This window comes from Rhinopithecus roxellana, chromosome 19 (genome assembly GCF_007565055.1).
Source record: "Rhinopithecus roxellana isolate Shanxi Qingling chromosome 19, ASM756505v1, whole genome shotgun sequence".
Taxonomy (NCBI): Eukaryota; Metazoa; Chordata; class Mammalia; order Primates; family Cercopithecidae; genus Rhinopithecus; species Rhinopithecus roxellana.
The window spans coordinates 26,802,875-26,819,553 of NC_044567.1; the positions used below are offsets into that span (position 1 = coordinate 26,802,875).

General features: G+C 49.7%; 1 protein-coding gene and 1 long non-coding RNA gene across 7 annotated transcripts in view; one reads left to right on the forward strand and one right to left on the reverse strand.

The window, feature by feature from the left end:
* Nucleotides 1-16,679, reverse strand: part of MSI2 (musashi RNA binding protein 2) — a 430,569-nt gene that overhangs the window by 69,672 nt on the left and 344,218 nt on the right. For all 6 annotated transcript variants that reach the window (XM_030922587.1, XM_030922585.1, XM_030922583.1 and 3 more), the window contains exon 9: nucleotides 193-307. In XM_030922587.1, coding sequence (XP_030778447.1) covers nucleotides 193-307 — 115 coding nt within the window. The remainder of the gene's footprint in view (nucleotides 1-192; nucleotides 308-16,679) is intronic.
* Nucleotides 7,758-15,429, forward strand: LOC104669811. The gene is made up of 3 exons (XR_749035.2): nucleotides 7,758-7,909; nucleotides 10,113-10,218; nucleotides 14,303-15,429. It is a non-coding gene; the product is annotated as an uncharacterized LOC104669811 (long non-coding RNA).

The following is a 16,679-nucleotide window of genomic DNA, read 5'->3' on the forward strand; positions in this document are numbered from 1 at the left end:
ACACATACCTACACACACACTCAATCATCACAACTGTCTTGGAATGGGGAATTATCATCCTCATCTATACACAAGGAAACTGAGGCTCAGAAAGGTGAAGCAGTTTGCCCCACTGGTAGGTGACCCAATTGGGAGTAGAGGCCTCCATAGCTCTACCAGTCCACGGTGACCTGCAGTCCTGTCTAGACTCACCCAGCATCCCCATGCCCAGCATGAATGCGTCCATGGTGTAAGGCAGTCCCCGGGCCCGGCCTCTTGTCCCAGGTGGGAACATGACTTCTTTCGGCTGAGCTTTCTTACATTCTACCTGTTAAACAGAAAGGCGAACAAATGAGATGCAAATGAATTCCACGTAAATGTCAAATGCAGAACTGATCTGGTTACGAGCTAAGTTATTTTTAGCCTTGCTCCTTACCACTGTAAAAACAGCCGTGCCGAGTAAATGGCCTGCAAAATAAATACTTAAGAAAACATGCCACTTGTGCAAATCCTGCTTCGGAAAAACCTACAAAGATGAAATTGGGTTCTGGAGGGGTGGCGAGGACGTAAGCCGAAGATACACACACAGATTGAAGCTCAGGTTGACGCTCGTGCAGAAAGCATGACAGATAAGGAGGCAGACAACGGCTGTTGGATGTGTCTGTGAATAGTAACAACAATAGCAATAATAATAACCCCTCAGGATTTTTCAGCCTTTACACATTTATAAACGTCTCTAACATTCCCTCAGGCCAGTGACTCTTCATGCCAGGCCATCTGATTCAAACTCTTATTAAATAGACCACTTAGCCTTAGCCCCAGTTCGCAGATGAGAAAACAGAGCATCAGAAGTTTTGTGTTGGCCGGGTGTGGGGGATCATGTCTGTAATCCCAGCACTTTGGGAGGTGGAGGCAGGTGAATCAGCTTGAGCCCAGGAGTTTGAGATCAGCCTGGGCAACATGGTGAAACCCCATCTGTACTAAAAAAAGTACAAAAAACTAGGCAGGTGTGGTAGCACACACCTGTAGTCCCAGCTACCTAGGAGGCTGAGGTAGGGGGATCACCTGGGTCTGGGAGGACAAGGATGCAGTGAGCCATGATCATGCCACTGCACTCCAGCCTGGCTGACACGGCGAGACCCTGTCTTAAAAAAAAAAGAAATTATTGTGTAACATGCTGAAAGCCCTCCCCAACAGGTTCAGGCCTACAAACCAGATCTTTAGAATTTCTAGGTCAGCAATGCCACATTTCCACAAAACCTACACCACTACCACACTCCTGAGGGAAGTAATAAGATTAAATACTGATTCTGTTCATCTGGATTACTAGTTTCTCATTTGCAGCTACATTTTCAAGTGGTTGCTAATCTCCCCTTTCTGTTTCTCTTCCGACTCTAAAATTTCTTCATGCTAATCTGCTTGTATACCCAGAGGTCACTTATTTAATAAACCTTAACTATGCCAAATACAAACCTCAGGGAATAAGTAAAACTGTGGCCCTTGGAAGAAGCTCCTTTGCCGTTTTACCAGAGCACCTTATTTGCTTTTTGTTTACAGAGAAACTTAACAAGCATTGTTCGCCAGTAATCAATCCCACTGCTGATGAAGGTGGGATGTTGCAGGGTAAAGCATGGATGCTTTTAACAGCCAAAAGGAACAGCATGACAGCCTGATAGTGATGGAGAAAAGACAAGAATCAGGTATCTTATTTAAAGAGCAGTCTGGGCCATATGGTATAGGAGCAAAAGTTCTACATAGTTCAACAGCTGCTGAGGTATCACTGTAACACAGAAAATTACTATTGTTCATAGTGTGCCTGAGATATCAAGAAAAAGTTAAACTGTGTGCAATATACATTGTTTTAATAGACACCTCTAGGCTGGACAAAGTGGCTCACACCTGTAATCCCAGCACTTAGGGAGGCTAAGGCAGGCAGACTGCTTGAGCCCAGGAGTTCGAGACCAGCCTGGCCATCATGGCAAAACCCTGTCTCTACTAAAAATACAAAAAAATTAGCCCGGCGTGGTGGCACGCTCCTGTAATCCCAGCTACTTGGGAGACTAAGGCAGAAGAATCGCTTGGACCCGGGAGGTGGAGGTTGTAGTGAGCCGAGATTGCACCACTGCACTCTAGCCTGGGTGACAGAGCGAGACTCTGTCTCAAAAGAATAAATAAATAAAATAGAAATTAAAAGGGACCTCTATGGGTTATCCGTTTTAGAGATAGTCTCATCTCAAATACTTCAATCAAAAAGTATTTTAGTGCTCAACGTTAGGGGGATGCTATAATTACCTAAGATATAAGTCCCCTTTCTTCAAAGACACCCGATAACAGGTATTACTCTTGCTCTTTCAAGAATAACCACAAATGCCTTAAAAAATGGACAAAATGGTTCAACATCCATGACTAATATGCTTAATACAAAGAGTTCTATAGATTAAAAGAGATGAACATCCCAAAAGAGCCATGGGTAAAAGACATGAGTAGACAATTCACAGACGGCTAATAAAGAACACATTCCCCAAGATGAAGCATATTTTTTGCCCGCAGATTGACAGTGATGAAAGCATTGTTTGATGTAAAGGTTTCTGAGGGTATGATGCGGTGGGGTGGAAATTGGCACGTATTTTTCTGGAGGGCAACCTGACACTATATCAAAAGTCATAAATACACCTAGTAATCTCACCTCTAGGAATTTGCCCTACAGGAATTAGATTTTTTTTTTTTTATAAAAGGAAATACCTGAAATACAGAAGAACAGGGAATTAGCTGAGTCTGGTTTATCCACACTGATTGAATGCTATGCAGCTATGAAAAAGTGTGTTGATAATAATTATGCACTGGTACTGGGAAACCCCTCAGTCCCAGGCAAACCAGGATGACAGGTCACTCTAACTGCAGGAGGGAAAAAAGCAAATGTCACTGACTTTTTGAAAAATAAACAAGTGCATATATCATATAGGGAAAAATACTGAAAAGACATACTAAAATTGTCTTAGAGTTACTTTGTTTTTAAATTTTAATCGGCATTTTGCTATTTATTTTCCAAGCTTTCTGCTAAGCAACAGGGAGCAGGTTTTTGTAAGATAATGCAATAGACTGTCACCGATAGGGCTATTAGAATGTTGTCATTGCAGGTAGGGGGGAAAAGGTGATTGAAAACAACAAACTCATCCAAATTGGCTCTCCTAAGCTCAGGGTTGAAAACTGACTTCAGGACTCCAGAGGAGCAGGCTGAGAAATCTCATTTGCATGAACCTGCCCCAAGCCTGGGAAGATGGGTGTGTCTTGCACAGGCAGACAGATAATTACCCAAAGCCAACACCAGCAAGGGGAATAATATCGCTAACCAGCTCACTTCCTAATAGCCCTATCGGTGACAATCTACTGCATTGTCTTATGAAAACCTGCTGCCTGTTCCTAGGCAACCTGATCAACGGAAATCTCAGGTTTATACAATTTTCATTTAGGGAACATAAAGGTTAACTGACTGTAATGGGAGTATTTTAAACAAACCCACCTACTCTTCCTCTCACTGAACAGGGCTGACAGCTCTGTTTAATTCTGCTCTGTCTTTGCTGCTGGTGGTTTGGGCAGCAGTGACTGTTTGAGTGCCAACCACCCACTGGGTCAACGGTGAGTGTTCCCCAAGGCCAGGGGCCATGGCACACGCACTCTCCGGGGGGACCCTGGCCTGTCCTGGGCATCTGAACCACAGGGGAAGGCAGCAGGTAACAGTTAACAGCAGGGAACCTGACCTGCCTGCCCTGAAGGCCTCTTGAAAGACTTCTCAGGACCAGGAAGCCTGTCCAGTCCCCTCCACCCCCAAGACTCAGCCACTTAATTCAATGATGTGGATGCAGAGGAACTCAACATGCCAGGCAAGTGCTAGGCTTTGGGAACCCAAAGATAAATAAGGAAAGCTTCTACCTCTCTGAGAGCTCTCACTGTATTGAAAAAGAAGAGGCTCTGATTGTCTTGTTCTCCTAAGATGAATGCAAGTACTCACACATCAACCTGCCCCTCGCTGCTTCTGCACTTGTCAGCCTCCCGAGCCTCTTGAGTTAGCAGACATCGGGTCACCTTCCCCTGCTGTCCTCCCCCAGGCCCTGCATAAGCCAGAGAGCTTGGCATGAACAACCCGGGTTATGGTCAGAACCCAAACAGTATAAAAAGCAGGCTATCTTTTCGGTTCTAGTCATGTACTTAGGCTATCTGACCACACACTCTGTTCCAGGTATCTACTGCTGAGCAACAAACTGCCCCCAAACTTAATGGCTTTGAGCAACAATTTAATCATCCTTCCTCAGGGTTCTGTGGGGTGACCGGCTCAGCTGGGCTCTTGCTGGTGGTCTCATGGCGCTGTGGTCAGGTGGTGACTGGGGCTGAGCCAGAGGAGGCCTCAACGAGGCCGGAGGTCCAAGATGGCTCCTCGCTCCCATGGTAGGCAGCCACGCTGGTTCGGCTGGGCCTGCTGAGGAGACGTCCACCATGGCTTCTCCACGGCGCCTGGTCTTGCCACAATATGGCGGCTGAGTCCCTAGAGGAAGTGTCCCAAGCACAAGCATTCCAAGAGACTCAGGCAGAAGCTGCAAGGTTTCTTCTAACCTAGCCTTGGGACTCACAGTGCTTCCTCCAACACATTCTACTGCTGACACTGGGCCAGCCTAGAGTCCGTGTGGGAGGGGGCTCTAGGGATAATCTTTGGAAACTAACAACCACATGAGGTCGGTGAAGGGCAGTGGGCTGACAAGGCAGCAGGAGGCACTCCTCACACTCTGGCTCTTGGCTGGCTGGGTCCCTGGAGCAGTGGGCACATAGGGCTGCTCTCACCACAGGGCAGAGGGCAGGGCACGGGGGCTCCCTTCCCACTGCAGTCCCACAGAGGCCTACCTGGCTCTTCATGGTCCTCTAAAACAAAACAAAGGTGGTGCTCACAGGGACCAGGCCTCTTGCTGCAGGTGTTTTGGCCTCACCTCCTAAGACTTCCCCTTGAGGAAGGCCCACCTCCCAGTCTCAGTCCTTGAGACTCCTGCACCAACAGCTTCTCACAGTGGCTGCTGCTTCTACTGTTTAAAATAGCAACTGACCAGAGCAGTCTACTCAAGGGGCAAGAAATGCAGTGAGATGTTCCATCTGACTGAGCACTTGTAAGAAGCCTCAGAGGCCACTGATGACTGACTGCTCACACCAGAAAGACCAGGTCTCTGTTTTCAAGGTGCGCAGATGGCAATGCCACAAAACACTCCCAATACCAGGGATGTGCCAACACCCCCCACCCCAACAAAATTGATGGGATTTGTTGTGAAATTTTCTTTTCCCAATATGCTGCTTTGTTCGACAAACTGGCCTTGGAAGACAGGGTGTGGCTTCCTCATAGTCCCCATGGTAAACCTAGTCCCTGGACGCCTAGGGCAGCAGCGTGTTCCTTTAGAGAACAAAACAAAGGCCTGATGGGAGTGTGGCCACTGTGGTCACTAACACTCTTATCCTTGCTGCCCACTGGGTTGGGTGCCTCCTCCCATCAGCACCCACAGCAGCTCAGCAAGGAGGTTTGCAGTTTCCAACTCCTTACTCAGGAATCATTTCAAATGTACAGAAAAGTTGCAAGGATGGTATCCTTTACCAGAAATCACCTACTGCTAACATTTTGTTACTTTTGCCTTATCATTTGCACACACTCCTGAGCCCTCTATATCTATATGTAGAATTTTTTTTTTTTTTTTTTTTTAGATGGAGTCTTGCTGTGTCACTCAGGTTGGAGTACAGTGGCGCGACCTCGGCTCACTGCAACCTCCGCCTCCCGGGTTCAAGCGATTCTCCTGCCTCAGCCTCTCGAGTAGCTGGGACTACAGGTGCATGCCATCACGCCCTGCTAATTTTTGTATTTTTAGTAGAGACGGGGTTTCACCATATTGGCCAGGCTGGTCTTGAACTCCTAACCTTGTGATTTGCCCGCCTCGGCCTCCCAAAGTGCTGGGATTACAGGCATGAGCCACTGCACCCGGCCGGGATTTTTCTTTTTTCCATTTGAGAGTAAGTTGGTTTGCATTTCCTAAACATGAGGGCATTTTCTTACGTAATCATAGCATAGTTATCAGTCTCAGTACGTTTAACATTAATAAAATACTTTACCTTCCATATGCTTGTTTTGTCAGTGGACCCGATGATGTCCTTTATAGCTATATATCCATCCCACAGAGCAGGAAACTGAGGCTCAGACTCAGACATCTAACCTGTGCTCCAGACCCAGTACCTGGGTGCAGGGCTGGGACGTTAATCCCCATCTGCCTATAGCCCCAGCCCAAGCCAGGAGAGTGTGTGCTGTGGCCCTGCGTTACACCGTCTCCCTAGTGGGGAATGCTTAGCACTGGCTTTCAGAGGAGGTGCTGGAGCTTCTGCAAGAACACCTTCCCTGCAGCTACTATGAGTGGCCACTCCTCCCCAAAGGATCCGAAGCCCTTGTAAAGGTAAGCTCACTGCCCTGGCATCTTCGGGGATGGTGGCTGGCAGTCTGAGAAGTATGCCAAGCTTTGGGAAGTAAGGGGCTTTTGTTTTTCCCTGGTCTCTGTACAAAAGAACCCAGTCAGCACGCGGCCTCGGGGCCCAGAGGGAAATCCAAGCCCTGGACCTGTGGCCTTGATGTACCATCTAGGACAAGGAAAGCCTGTTTGGCCTGAAGAGGCCAGTGTTTGCAGTTTCATTTCTCACTCCAAACAGGTCGTGTCTGAGCCTGTTTAGTCCTCCAAGGGGAGAGGCCTATTTCAATGGATAAAATTCCCCAGTGCTCAGGTATCAACCTTGACCGTCTGTCTGGCTAACAGAAAGGGGAGGGGAACAGAGGGAAGAAAGGGCTCAGGAGGAGAGAATGTCCTGCAGTTTCTAGGGTGGGTACCTGTCCTTCCGTGGCGTTTCCTAATAGATGTAAGAGATCTGACCTGGTCTTGCCCCCGATCAGCTTGACCTCTTCCCCAGCCAGGTTCTGGTGGGTTCAAGGCCAACACTGTTTCTCTGAAGCCCCAAGCTGATCCTCTCCTCTGGCCATTAGGCCCTGAGCCCTGCCCAGGGAGATGGTGAAGAGGAGGGGAGATGCTACTCAAGTGTTAAGTGTCTTGCCTAGAGCCTGACAGCTACACACATCTTGCTACTGAGGCAGGAGGGGGTGAGCCTGGCCTCCAGAGACCACACGTCATACACACCTCCCCACAGCCCTCCTTTGCCATCCAGTGGCCACAGCCTTTCTTATTCCTGGTCACTGCTCTCTTGCCCCCTCTGCCAATCACAAGCCTTTTCTGGAGACCCCACAAAAAGCAGGACATTTTGTAAGGCTCTTGCAGGTTTATAATCAAGATTTGGGGAGACCCAACCTCAAGGAACTTGCAAAGCAAGGAAGATAAACACAAAACAAGCCCTTGATCGGGGTTCAACTCTCCTACTGTGTACCTGCATGGCACCTCGCCCCAAGTCAGCCTCATAGCAGAACGAACAGGGCCCACGGCCAAAAGACGATGAGGGGTCCTTTGTCCAACAATGACTAGGATTTGCAAGACGGCAACAAAGAGCAGAGCATTAGACCAGTGTGGGGGCCTTCTGAGGGCAGGGCCAAGCCGCGGCTCAGGTCTCATACCCAGGAAGCTGGTGCTGCTGAGAGAGCTGTTGAATGAGTTGGAGAAAGAGGCTATGAGGTAATAAGGAGAGGGGGTGGAACCCACCCAGGGGAGGTGGAGTGGCCCAGGGAGGGAAACGCAGGAACCTCGGCTCCCCCTCCATGTGCAGCTCCCACTTGAGATGGGCGTGTCACCATCACTCCCTGTATGACCTTCAGAGAGCCAGGTCACCTCTACTCAGTTCTAACATCTGGTCCAGGGTTTCAGTTCCATCCAGACGCTTTCTTGCCCAGGGCCAGAGGCAAGATGGATTCCTGACTACTGTGAGTATGCGGCCGGGTGAGGGCAAGGCCTTAAGAAGCCATTAAGGGGCTGGGGGATTGGTGAGGCAGCAATTGCATCCCTGGAAATCCTGACAGCTGTGCTGGGAAGCCCTGGTCCTTCAGTCTGGCAGGGGAAGGGTCCCTAACCACTCTGCAGTCCTTTTCCCTCACTGATACGAGCCCTTCTGCCCTCTGCAAACTCAGGTGGTCATATAGTTTGGATATTTGTCACCACCCAAATCTCATGTTGAAATGTACTCCCCAGAGTTGGAGGTGGGGCCTGGTGGGAAGTGTCTGGATCATGAGGGTGGATCCCTTGTGAATGGCTTGGGCCACCTGCTTGGTGATGAGTGAGCTCTTACTCGGAGTTGCTTAAAAATGTGTGGCACCGGCCGGGCGCGGTGGCTCAAGCCTGTAATCCCAGCACTTTGGGAGGCCGAGATGGGCGGATCACGAGATCAGGAGATCGAGACCATCCTGGCTAACACGGTGAAACCCCGTTTCTACTAAAAAAAAATACAAAAAAACTAGCAGGGCAAGGTGGCGGGCACCTGTAGTCCCAGCTACTCAGGAGGCTGAGGCAGGACAATGATGTGAACCCGGGAGGCGGAGCTTGCAGTGAGCAGAGATCCGGCCACTGCACTCCAGCCTGGGTGACAGAGTGAGACTCCCTCTCAAAAAAAAAAAAAAATGTGTGGCACCTCCCTGCACTCTCTCTCTTGCTTGTACCTGCTTTCACCATGCGATGTGCCTGCTCCTACTTTGCCTTCCCCCATGAGTCAAAGCTCCGAGGCCCCCTCAGAAGCCCAGCGATGTTGGCGCCATGCCTGTACAACCTGCCGAACGGTAAGCCAACTAAACTTCTTTCTCAAATAAATTCCCCAGTCTCAGGTATTTCTCTACAGCAACGCAAGAACGGCCTAACACAGAGAGGTTTCCCGGCTGGTCACTGTGGATACTGGAAAGTGAGCGGAAGAGACCCTCCCTTCTCCCTTTCCCAGACATCATAATCAGGCACGGTCCTTGGGGACGGGGACCAGCGTGTGGCCAAGCACCAGCAGACCTACTTGTACATGATAACTTTTCCTGTTCTACTGCAAAAAGGTCCTCACGGATGTGGGACCCGCCCATGCGGTCTACAGAGGAAAGGGTTACTATGCAAAGGAAATGGAGCTGCCAGCTTCGGCAGGGGAAGGCAGGCAGCAGTAATGTCTACTTTCCAGGACACATGCATGTTATAAATGGCCTAGATCTGTTTGCAAAAGGCATTGAGAGACCTCTTAGATTTATAATCTTGACTCAGCAGGGTTACTCTGGGGAGGAAGGCATGCACTGTTTATTGAGTGCTATCCATAACTAGGCACAGCCACAACATCCTCGTGTGTGTAATTTTTATATATTATATAACATATACACATAATGGATATAAAGTACAGTGCCTGGCACACAGAAGTCCTCAAAGAATGTCCATGGTTGTCAACTCCCTTACTGCATGGAGCCTCATTTCCTCTGTGCGATGGCCTTATCTGCCTCATAGTTACAGCAGAAAAGGACACAGGTTCCGAGGAATGACTCGCCCAAGGTCACAAGGCATAGCCAGAATTCAATCGTAGACCCCCAGCTTCAAAACCTCTGCTCCCTCCTCTAGGTCTCCGACTGCCAGCCCCACCCCACCCCACCGCACACAGCCTTTCCCCACACCCTCCATCCAACCCTCAAGGCCTATCTGGGTCTAGTTCACAAAGCCTTCCCGATGCTAGCTTCCACAACTGATCTCCTCACCACTTCCAGAATTAATTTCATCCACCGTTTCCTCTGCTCAGTGTTTTTATTACAATCAGTGATGGCAAAGTGAAATAGGTCATAAACCAAAAATAAACATTAAGCATCTCCTATTTACCAAGCAGGGGCTGGGTGTGGACACAGAAATGAATGTGGCTGAGATGTGGCTCTTCCCTCAGAGGTCCTCAGAATCTAGGCAATGGGTAGAGAGGAGCTGGTCCCCAGTATCACCTGAGAAGCACTCCAATAATTGCAGCCCCCGCCCTGCCCAGATCTGAGAGAGGGTGCCTAGTCTGTTATACAGCAGTCTAGCCTAGGGCTAGGGCTCCTGGCTTTAAATCTCTGTTCCACTTGCCGGCTCTCTGAGCTGAGACCAGCTGACTAACTTCTTTGCACCTCCATGTTCTCATCTCTAAAACAGTGACAGCTGTGCCTACCCCATAGGGCTCTCGGAGCTAATCCTATAAAGTGCTTGCACTGGATAAAGTTGGTTGAGTCACACCTTGCCCTCTCCACATGGAGCCTAGGTGAGTGCCTTTGAAGGTGATGAAGTCAGTTCACATCTGTGTTCACTGAAATCTCAGACTGGGGACTGAAGAGGAAGACAGAGAGCAGCAGCCTCCCCAGCACAGCAGATTCTTAGCACACAGTCATTGCCTTTCTCCCTAACCCTCCCCGCACCTGTCAGCCAGGTAGGTCCCATCTCTGCTTTCATCAGCAGGATGTGTAAAGAGAGCTTCCCAGGCTGCACTATTTGGGGAAAAAGCTGATGGTGGCAGCAGCAGCTGTCCTCCTTTTCATTTCTGGGAACCTGCAAGGGCATTTCAAAGTGGAAAGAAACCTCAGCCTCCAGCAGGTGCTCAGGTTCCGCCACAAGGCTGGAGGAGTGCTTACCCCAGTGCACGGTGGGCTGGGCAGAGGCCCTGCACAGGGCCGAACTTCATTTATTTAAGAGAGGGAGAAAATAAAAGGCATGGCTTGAGCCTTCTTTTCTTGGCAGAGCAGCTGAAAGAAGAGGGCAAAGGAAGAACCAGAGACAGAACTCCCAGGCCCTGGGGAAACTAGAGTGAAACTAGAAGAGAAATTGGCAAGAGTCCAGGCAAGAGACACGCTACTCTAGGCTTGGTCTCTGCAGCTGCATACGGGCGCAGACTGTTCATGCCCTGCCTTCTGCACGGGGAAGAGGCAGAAGAGAAGGGGGGAGCAGCCCCTCCTAGTGGTCTCCGTGCTCCCCTCTCATGACCCTGCGCCCTGGGGCTGAAGTAGGGGGACGCTGGTGGCAGCACGTTCAGAAAAGCCCAGAGGCACTGGGTGCTGAGACACTGAGGAGACAGACCACTGCCCTTCCTGGCCCTGCCCACATTGACATCACCAGAGGACAGATGGAGGGCAAGCGAACCACTCAGGCAACTGGGAGGCCACTCCCTGCAGGCCAAATTACTTCTGCCTAAAGAGCAACAAACATTTACCACCAAACCACCCCGCCTCCCCCAACACACTAATCACTCTGCTCTCGTTAACACAGCCTGTACACAAACAGCATGTGCACGTGCTCGCGTGTGTGATGCGTGGGGGGCAGGATCTCTCCTCTCCCACGTAAACACCAGATTCATTTATTAAACGCCTCTCTGGCATTTCCTTTTTTGCCTTCATCCTGCTTGTTTAATATTGCATTTGACATTCTCATTTTATAAATGGCAACAGAAGCAGAATGGATGGCTAAAATTAGCTTACGAGTGAGAATGATGCTACAAATAGGATCGTGAATACAGAAACCTAGTTAATTCCACCCACATTACCCGCCCCCCTCCCCACACACAAATACACCCACCACTTTTGAGCTGTCTTCAGGGCTGAGGAGGAGCAGCTGGAGGGAGTGGGGGTGAGTCCAATCACTAGGCACCCTGCCAGGTGGCAGGGCCCAGAAGCCGACCCTAGCCTGGGGCTGGCCTCCATGGATGGGCTGGTCACAGCACAGCAGCCCTGAGTCCAAGAGGACACCTCAGAACTCTCCTCCCTTCTTATCCTTCTGCCCTTTCTTCCCCAGAATCCCCGGTTCCGAGTCAAACCTGAAGGGTAGCAGGCCTGAGATCTCACTAGGCTTTGCTCTTAGAAGTGGATTTTTTTGGAAACTTCCTAAAGAATGAGTCAGGTGAAGAGTAGGACTCAGCTTTTCCGGAGCCTAGACAATCACATCTCTGGGCTCCTCCTGCTTTGGGAGGTGCACCACCTCCTCTCCTAGGACCGTCCCCAGAGGCACTGAGAGTGCCTACCTCATACTCTCCATCCCTGCCCTGTAGACTTGGGACCCAGTCCTGCCCAGGTCCTGCACACTTGCATTTTACTGACTTATAATCTGCTGAGGACCTCCTTACCTGCTAACTCCATATTTCCTCAGTAAAATAATTCTAAGAATGATGACGACGATGACAGTGGTGATATCACTCTATAGAACGTGCTATGGCCTGGCTCTGTTCCAAACCCTTACAAGTCTTAGGTGACAGCGCTCTCTGAGGCAGGCACTACCACAACCTGTTTTACAGAAAGGGGAACCACAGAGCCAAAACACGTAAGTAACTTGTCCAAGGCCACCAAGCTGGGAAGTGGAAGGGGGTTCAGCACTGAGGACTTGAGGCACCCTCTACCAGGAAGGCCTCCCTGGTTGACAGCACCCTGTTCTGACCAGTCACTCCCCACCTGGGGGCTCACCCCCTTTCTACTCCACCCCTAAAAATGTGTGCCTAATAGTGAAACTGGCTGACCATTTGGCTAAATGCCTTTCATTGGACCCCTGTAGACAAGGAGCACCCTGAGTGGACCTGCTCTGAGCTAGATTAGTTTAGTCCAGGAGGCAACAAACTGTGGCCAGCAGGCCAAATGCAGCTGCCATGAGTTTTTGTAAATAAGCTTTATTTGAACACAGCCACACCCCTTCATTTACATATTGCCTGTGTGTGTGCTACAATGGCAGGGCTGAATAGATGTGACAGAGACTCTCTGGCCCTTTATAGAAAATTTCCTGGCCCCTGGCTTAGGCCCAATGGGGGAAACTTGAAGTTATCAAGGGCTGATGCCTTCAAGGCTACCCAATTACATACCCTACAACAGAAAAGGCTGAGACCTCCAGGTATCAAATCAGGGCTTTATACAAGCTGCAAAAGGCAGCTATCCTCAACCTTCTGATTTCCCAGAGGAGCAAACTGGTGCAGACAGGTAGGGCACTCGCCTGTGGTCTCAGAAACACCAGCGGTGGACCTGGGATTCAGGCTCAGATTCCAAAGCTCTCTTGGTGCCTCTAAGTGACCCAGCAGGTCCCGACTTGGGGACAAGAGCAAGTGCACCTCACTCAGGAGAATCGAGCCCTTTACCCCAACAGATGCATGCCTCATGTGTCTTCTGCAAGCAATGCTCCAAGGCTTGCACACAAAGGGAAAGGGTATGGTGAGGGGCGGGAGCAGTCCCTGGCACTGAGAGCTTCCTCCGGGAGATCTTTGGAAATCTGGTCTCTGTTTGACCACAGAGGGAGTATGGAGTGGTGCCAAGAGCACCAGACTGGCCTGGGGGCCCAGGTGCCAGGCCTGGCTTGGCCCTATTTGGCCTGGCTCCATGCTCCCTTCATTCCCAAGTCCCTTCCTTCTGATGATGGCTGGTCTATTTATGACCCACAACTCCCACATTATCTGTCATTAGCAGTGGCCCTTGCCTGGTGCTTCTCAGACTTTAATGTGCACACCAATCACTGGGGATTTGTCAGCATGCAGATTCTGACTCTGTAGGTCTAGGGTGGGACCTGGGACTCTGCATTCCTAACCAGCTCCTAGGGGCTGCCGAGGCTGCTGGTACATGGACCACACTTTGACTACCAGCATCCAGACCTCTCATTCCAAGACAAGGGACAACCAAAGTAGCTGTATCCATGAGTTACTTAGCAAATTTCTGTAAATCCTATCACCTTAAAGGAGTGAGAAAAAGGACTATTTAAAGCAGGGGTGTAGCCAGGTGCCGCGGCTGACACCTGTAATCCCAGCACTTTGGGAGGCAGAGGCAAGGGGATCACTTGAGGCCAGGAGTTCTAGACCACCTGGCCAACATGGCAAAACCCTATCTCTACTAAAAACACACAAAAAATTAGCTGGGCGTGGTGGCGCATGCCTATAATCCCAGCTACTCAGGAGGCTGAGGCATGAGAATCACTCAAACCTGGGAGGCAGAGGTTGCAGTAAGCCAAGATCGTGTCACTGCACTCTAGTCTGGGTGACAGAACGAGACCCTGTCTCCAAAAAAAAAAAAAAACCAGGGGTGTCCAATCTTTTGGCTTCCTTGGGCCACATTGTGGAAGAATTGTCTTCAGTCACACATGAAATACACTAACACTAAAGATAGCTGATGAGCTTAAAAAAAAAAATCCACAAAAAAAATCATAATGTTCTAAGAAAGTTTATGAATTTGCATTGGGCTACATTCAAAGCCATCCTGGGCCGCATATGGCCCGTGGGTCATGGGTTGGACAAAGTTGATTTAAAGTAATCCTGTAGTAGTATTTGTATGAAGCAAATAAAAACTCTTCTTGATATTCACCCATCATATAAATCCATATTTTTCAAATATTAGGTTTGCCTAAATGGGCAGCAAGGTATAATGAGAAGAACAGAGGGTTCAGAGCCAGAATGACACAGGTTCAAATCCCAGCTCTGCCCCTTAGAGCTGTCCCACCACAGGAGATCCACTGCTACTGAGCTCTAGTGAACCCCTCTGTAAAATCAGATGAGGACTCCCGCTCAGGATGTTGTGAAGACAAAAGGAGACAGCGTGCACGTAAAGCATGGTCCCAATGCCTATAAGCACCGATTCCTTCCTGTTAAATCAGGTGTGAGGAAATGCTCTACTCAAGATGCCCTCGTCCCAAGCATCTTTCAGGCTGTACCCACGCTCTCACCCAACGAGGGTGGTGATGGCTCCCAACATCATTTCAAGTCCTAGGCTGTACTAGGCCTCTGCGGATGCCTGGAGGTGGCTCTTGTCAATTCTTACCTCCCTTCCTGCTGCTGCCCGGCTTGTCAGGAGACCGCTTGAAGGCTGGGCTCTGGTGACTCATCAAGCAAGTGTCCCTGCTGCTCAGGGGCTGCTTCAATCAGGGGAATGCGACGGGAGGCATTATTAGCTGCACCCGCACTGGGGCACACAGAGTAGCCAGGGAGGAGCCCCTCTCTGACGGGTCACGAGGCGGCTCTGTGCATGCATTTGTGTGTGTTTATTGCATTTCGCTCTGGCTTGGAGGGCTTGTGGGTTTGGCCCTGAGCTTGGGTGGCAGTCAACTCCTGGCCCATGCTTGTCACTTATCTGTGCTTGTGGCAGTGGAGGAAGAGGTATGGAGATCCGGGACCTGTAAAACCCAAGCGTGGTTCTTCTCCCTAGCTGGGAATCTGGCTTGTCTCCTCCGCTCTTCTACTAGGAGAACGTGGAACCGCACAGGCCACAACAGAGCTGACTGGGAAAGGGCGGTCAGTGGCGGAGGGCCTGCAGCCCAGCTAGAGAGCCTTGAAAGTCCCTTTTGGCCTGAAGAGGACACACAGCCTGATAGGTACAAACATGAGCTCTGGAGTATAGCTTTCTGGGCTCGAATTCTGGGGCTGCCATTTGCTGACCATGTGACCTTGGGCAAACTGCTTAACCTCTCTCTGCCTCGTCGTGCCAATCTGTAAATGCGTATAATGATTGAAGAGTAAGTGAAAATCAAATGAAATAAGATGCATGATGCATAAAGTGTTTAGCAGAGTATGTAGTTTGTACCACGCAATGTCAGCTACTTGTGGGATCTTTATGTGTGAAAGGGTGTCATGTGGGGTCTTTCTGGGCATCCTCCTGCCGCCCCCTCTGGAGATGACCTCCTTAAGGCAGGGCCTACATGGGGAGTTCCTGTGATCCCCACTTCCCAAAGACTGTTATCCTGGTCCCCTGCAGAGTAGAACGACTCATTCCTGCTCCTGGCCCTTCTACATGGTAGAGAAGGACCTCCATTTTAAAAAATGCCCAGGAAGCGACTCCCCAGCCCAATTAGATGGGAGATGGCTTTAGGAACTATAATGTGCCTCACAGACATGTGGTCCTTCAGTGAATCCTTTATGTAGTCCACAATTATTTATACAGGGTCTCCTAAGTGCCAGGCACATGAGATTGAATCAGAAGACCTAGATTCAAGTCCTATGTCTGTGACTAATCTGCACTAAGACCTTTCCTATCTGCGAATATCAAAAACTCATGGCTCCAGTATGTACCGGGGGGCAGCTATCTGCCACTTCCTGCCAAATGCCCAGAAAGATTGCGAGGGTTTGAGGAGATGGGTCTGTGGTTTCACAGCACAGTCCTGTTTATGAAACACTCCTATACACATTCTAACAATCATCCGTGTTCCTGCTTGGCAGTCTCTGAGTTTTCAGTTTTTCCGGATATCTCATTTGAATTCTGTCCATAGACCAGTTTAAACTCATTTCCCTTTCTTTGGGCCTCAGAAGTAGAAACCAGTATCACAAAAACCAAAACAATTCAGGATCCAGGCTTCTCTTCCAACACCCTTTAAATTCCATCCTTCTTCAGAGGAGAGGAACTGGCTGGACAAATATCTCTCAATGACAGCACGTGGATGATGGCAAGAGCTAACACGGATCAAGCTTGCACCCTGTGCAGACACTGTGCTAAGCCCTTTGCTCATGGTATGTCACCCAGTCTCTAACAACCCGGTGAGGCAATATCATTACCAGCCCTGTCTTACTGGAGCTCAGCAAGGCCCAGTGTTCTTCTCCAAAGTCCTCTCCCAGGGCCTCTAAATTCCCCACCTCGGAGCTCATAACTGTTCGGCTGTGCTGGGAACATGGACCAACACCTCCAAAGCCTGTGATCCTAATCACTCTGCCCCCACTTCTTCCTCTTGTCTACTTCCATCTTTACTCATTCTCTTGAAAAACAAGTACTAGCCCCAGATTCAAAGGCA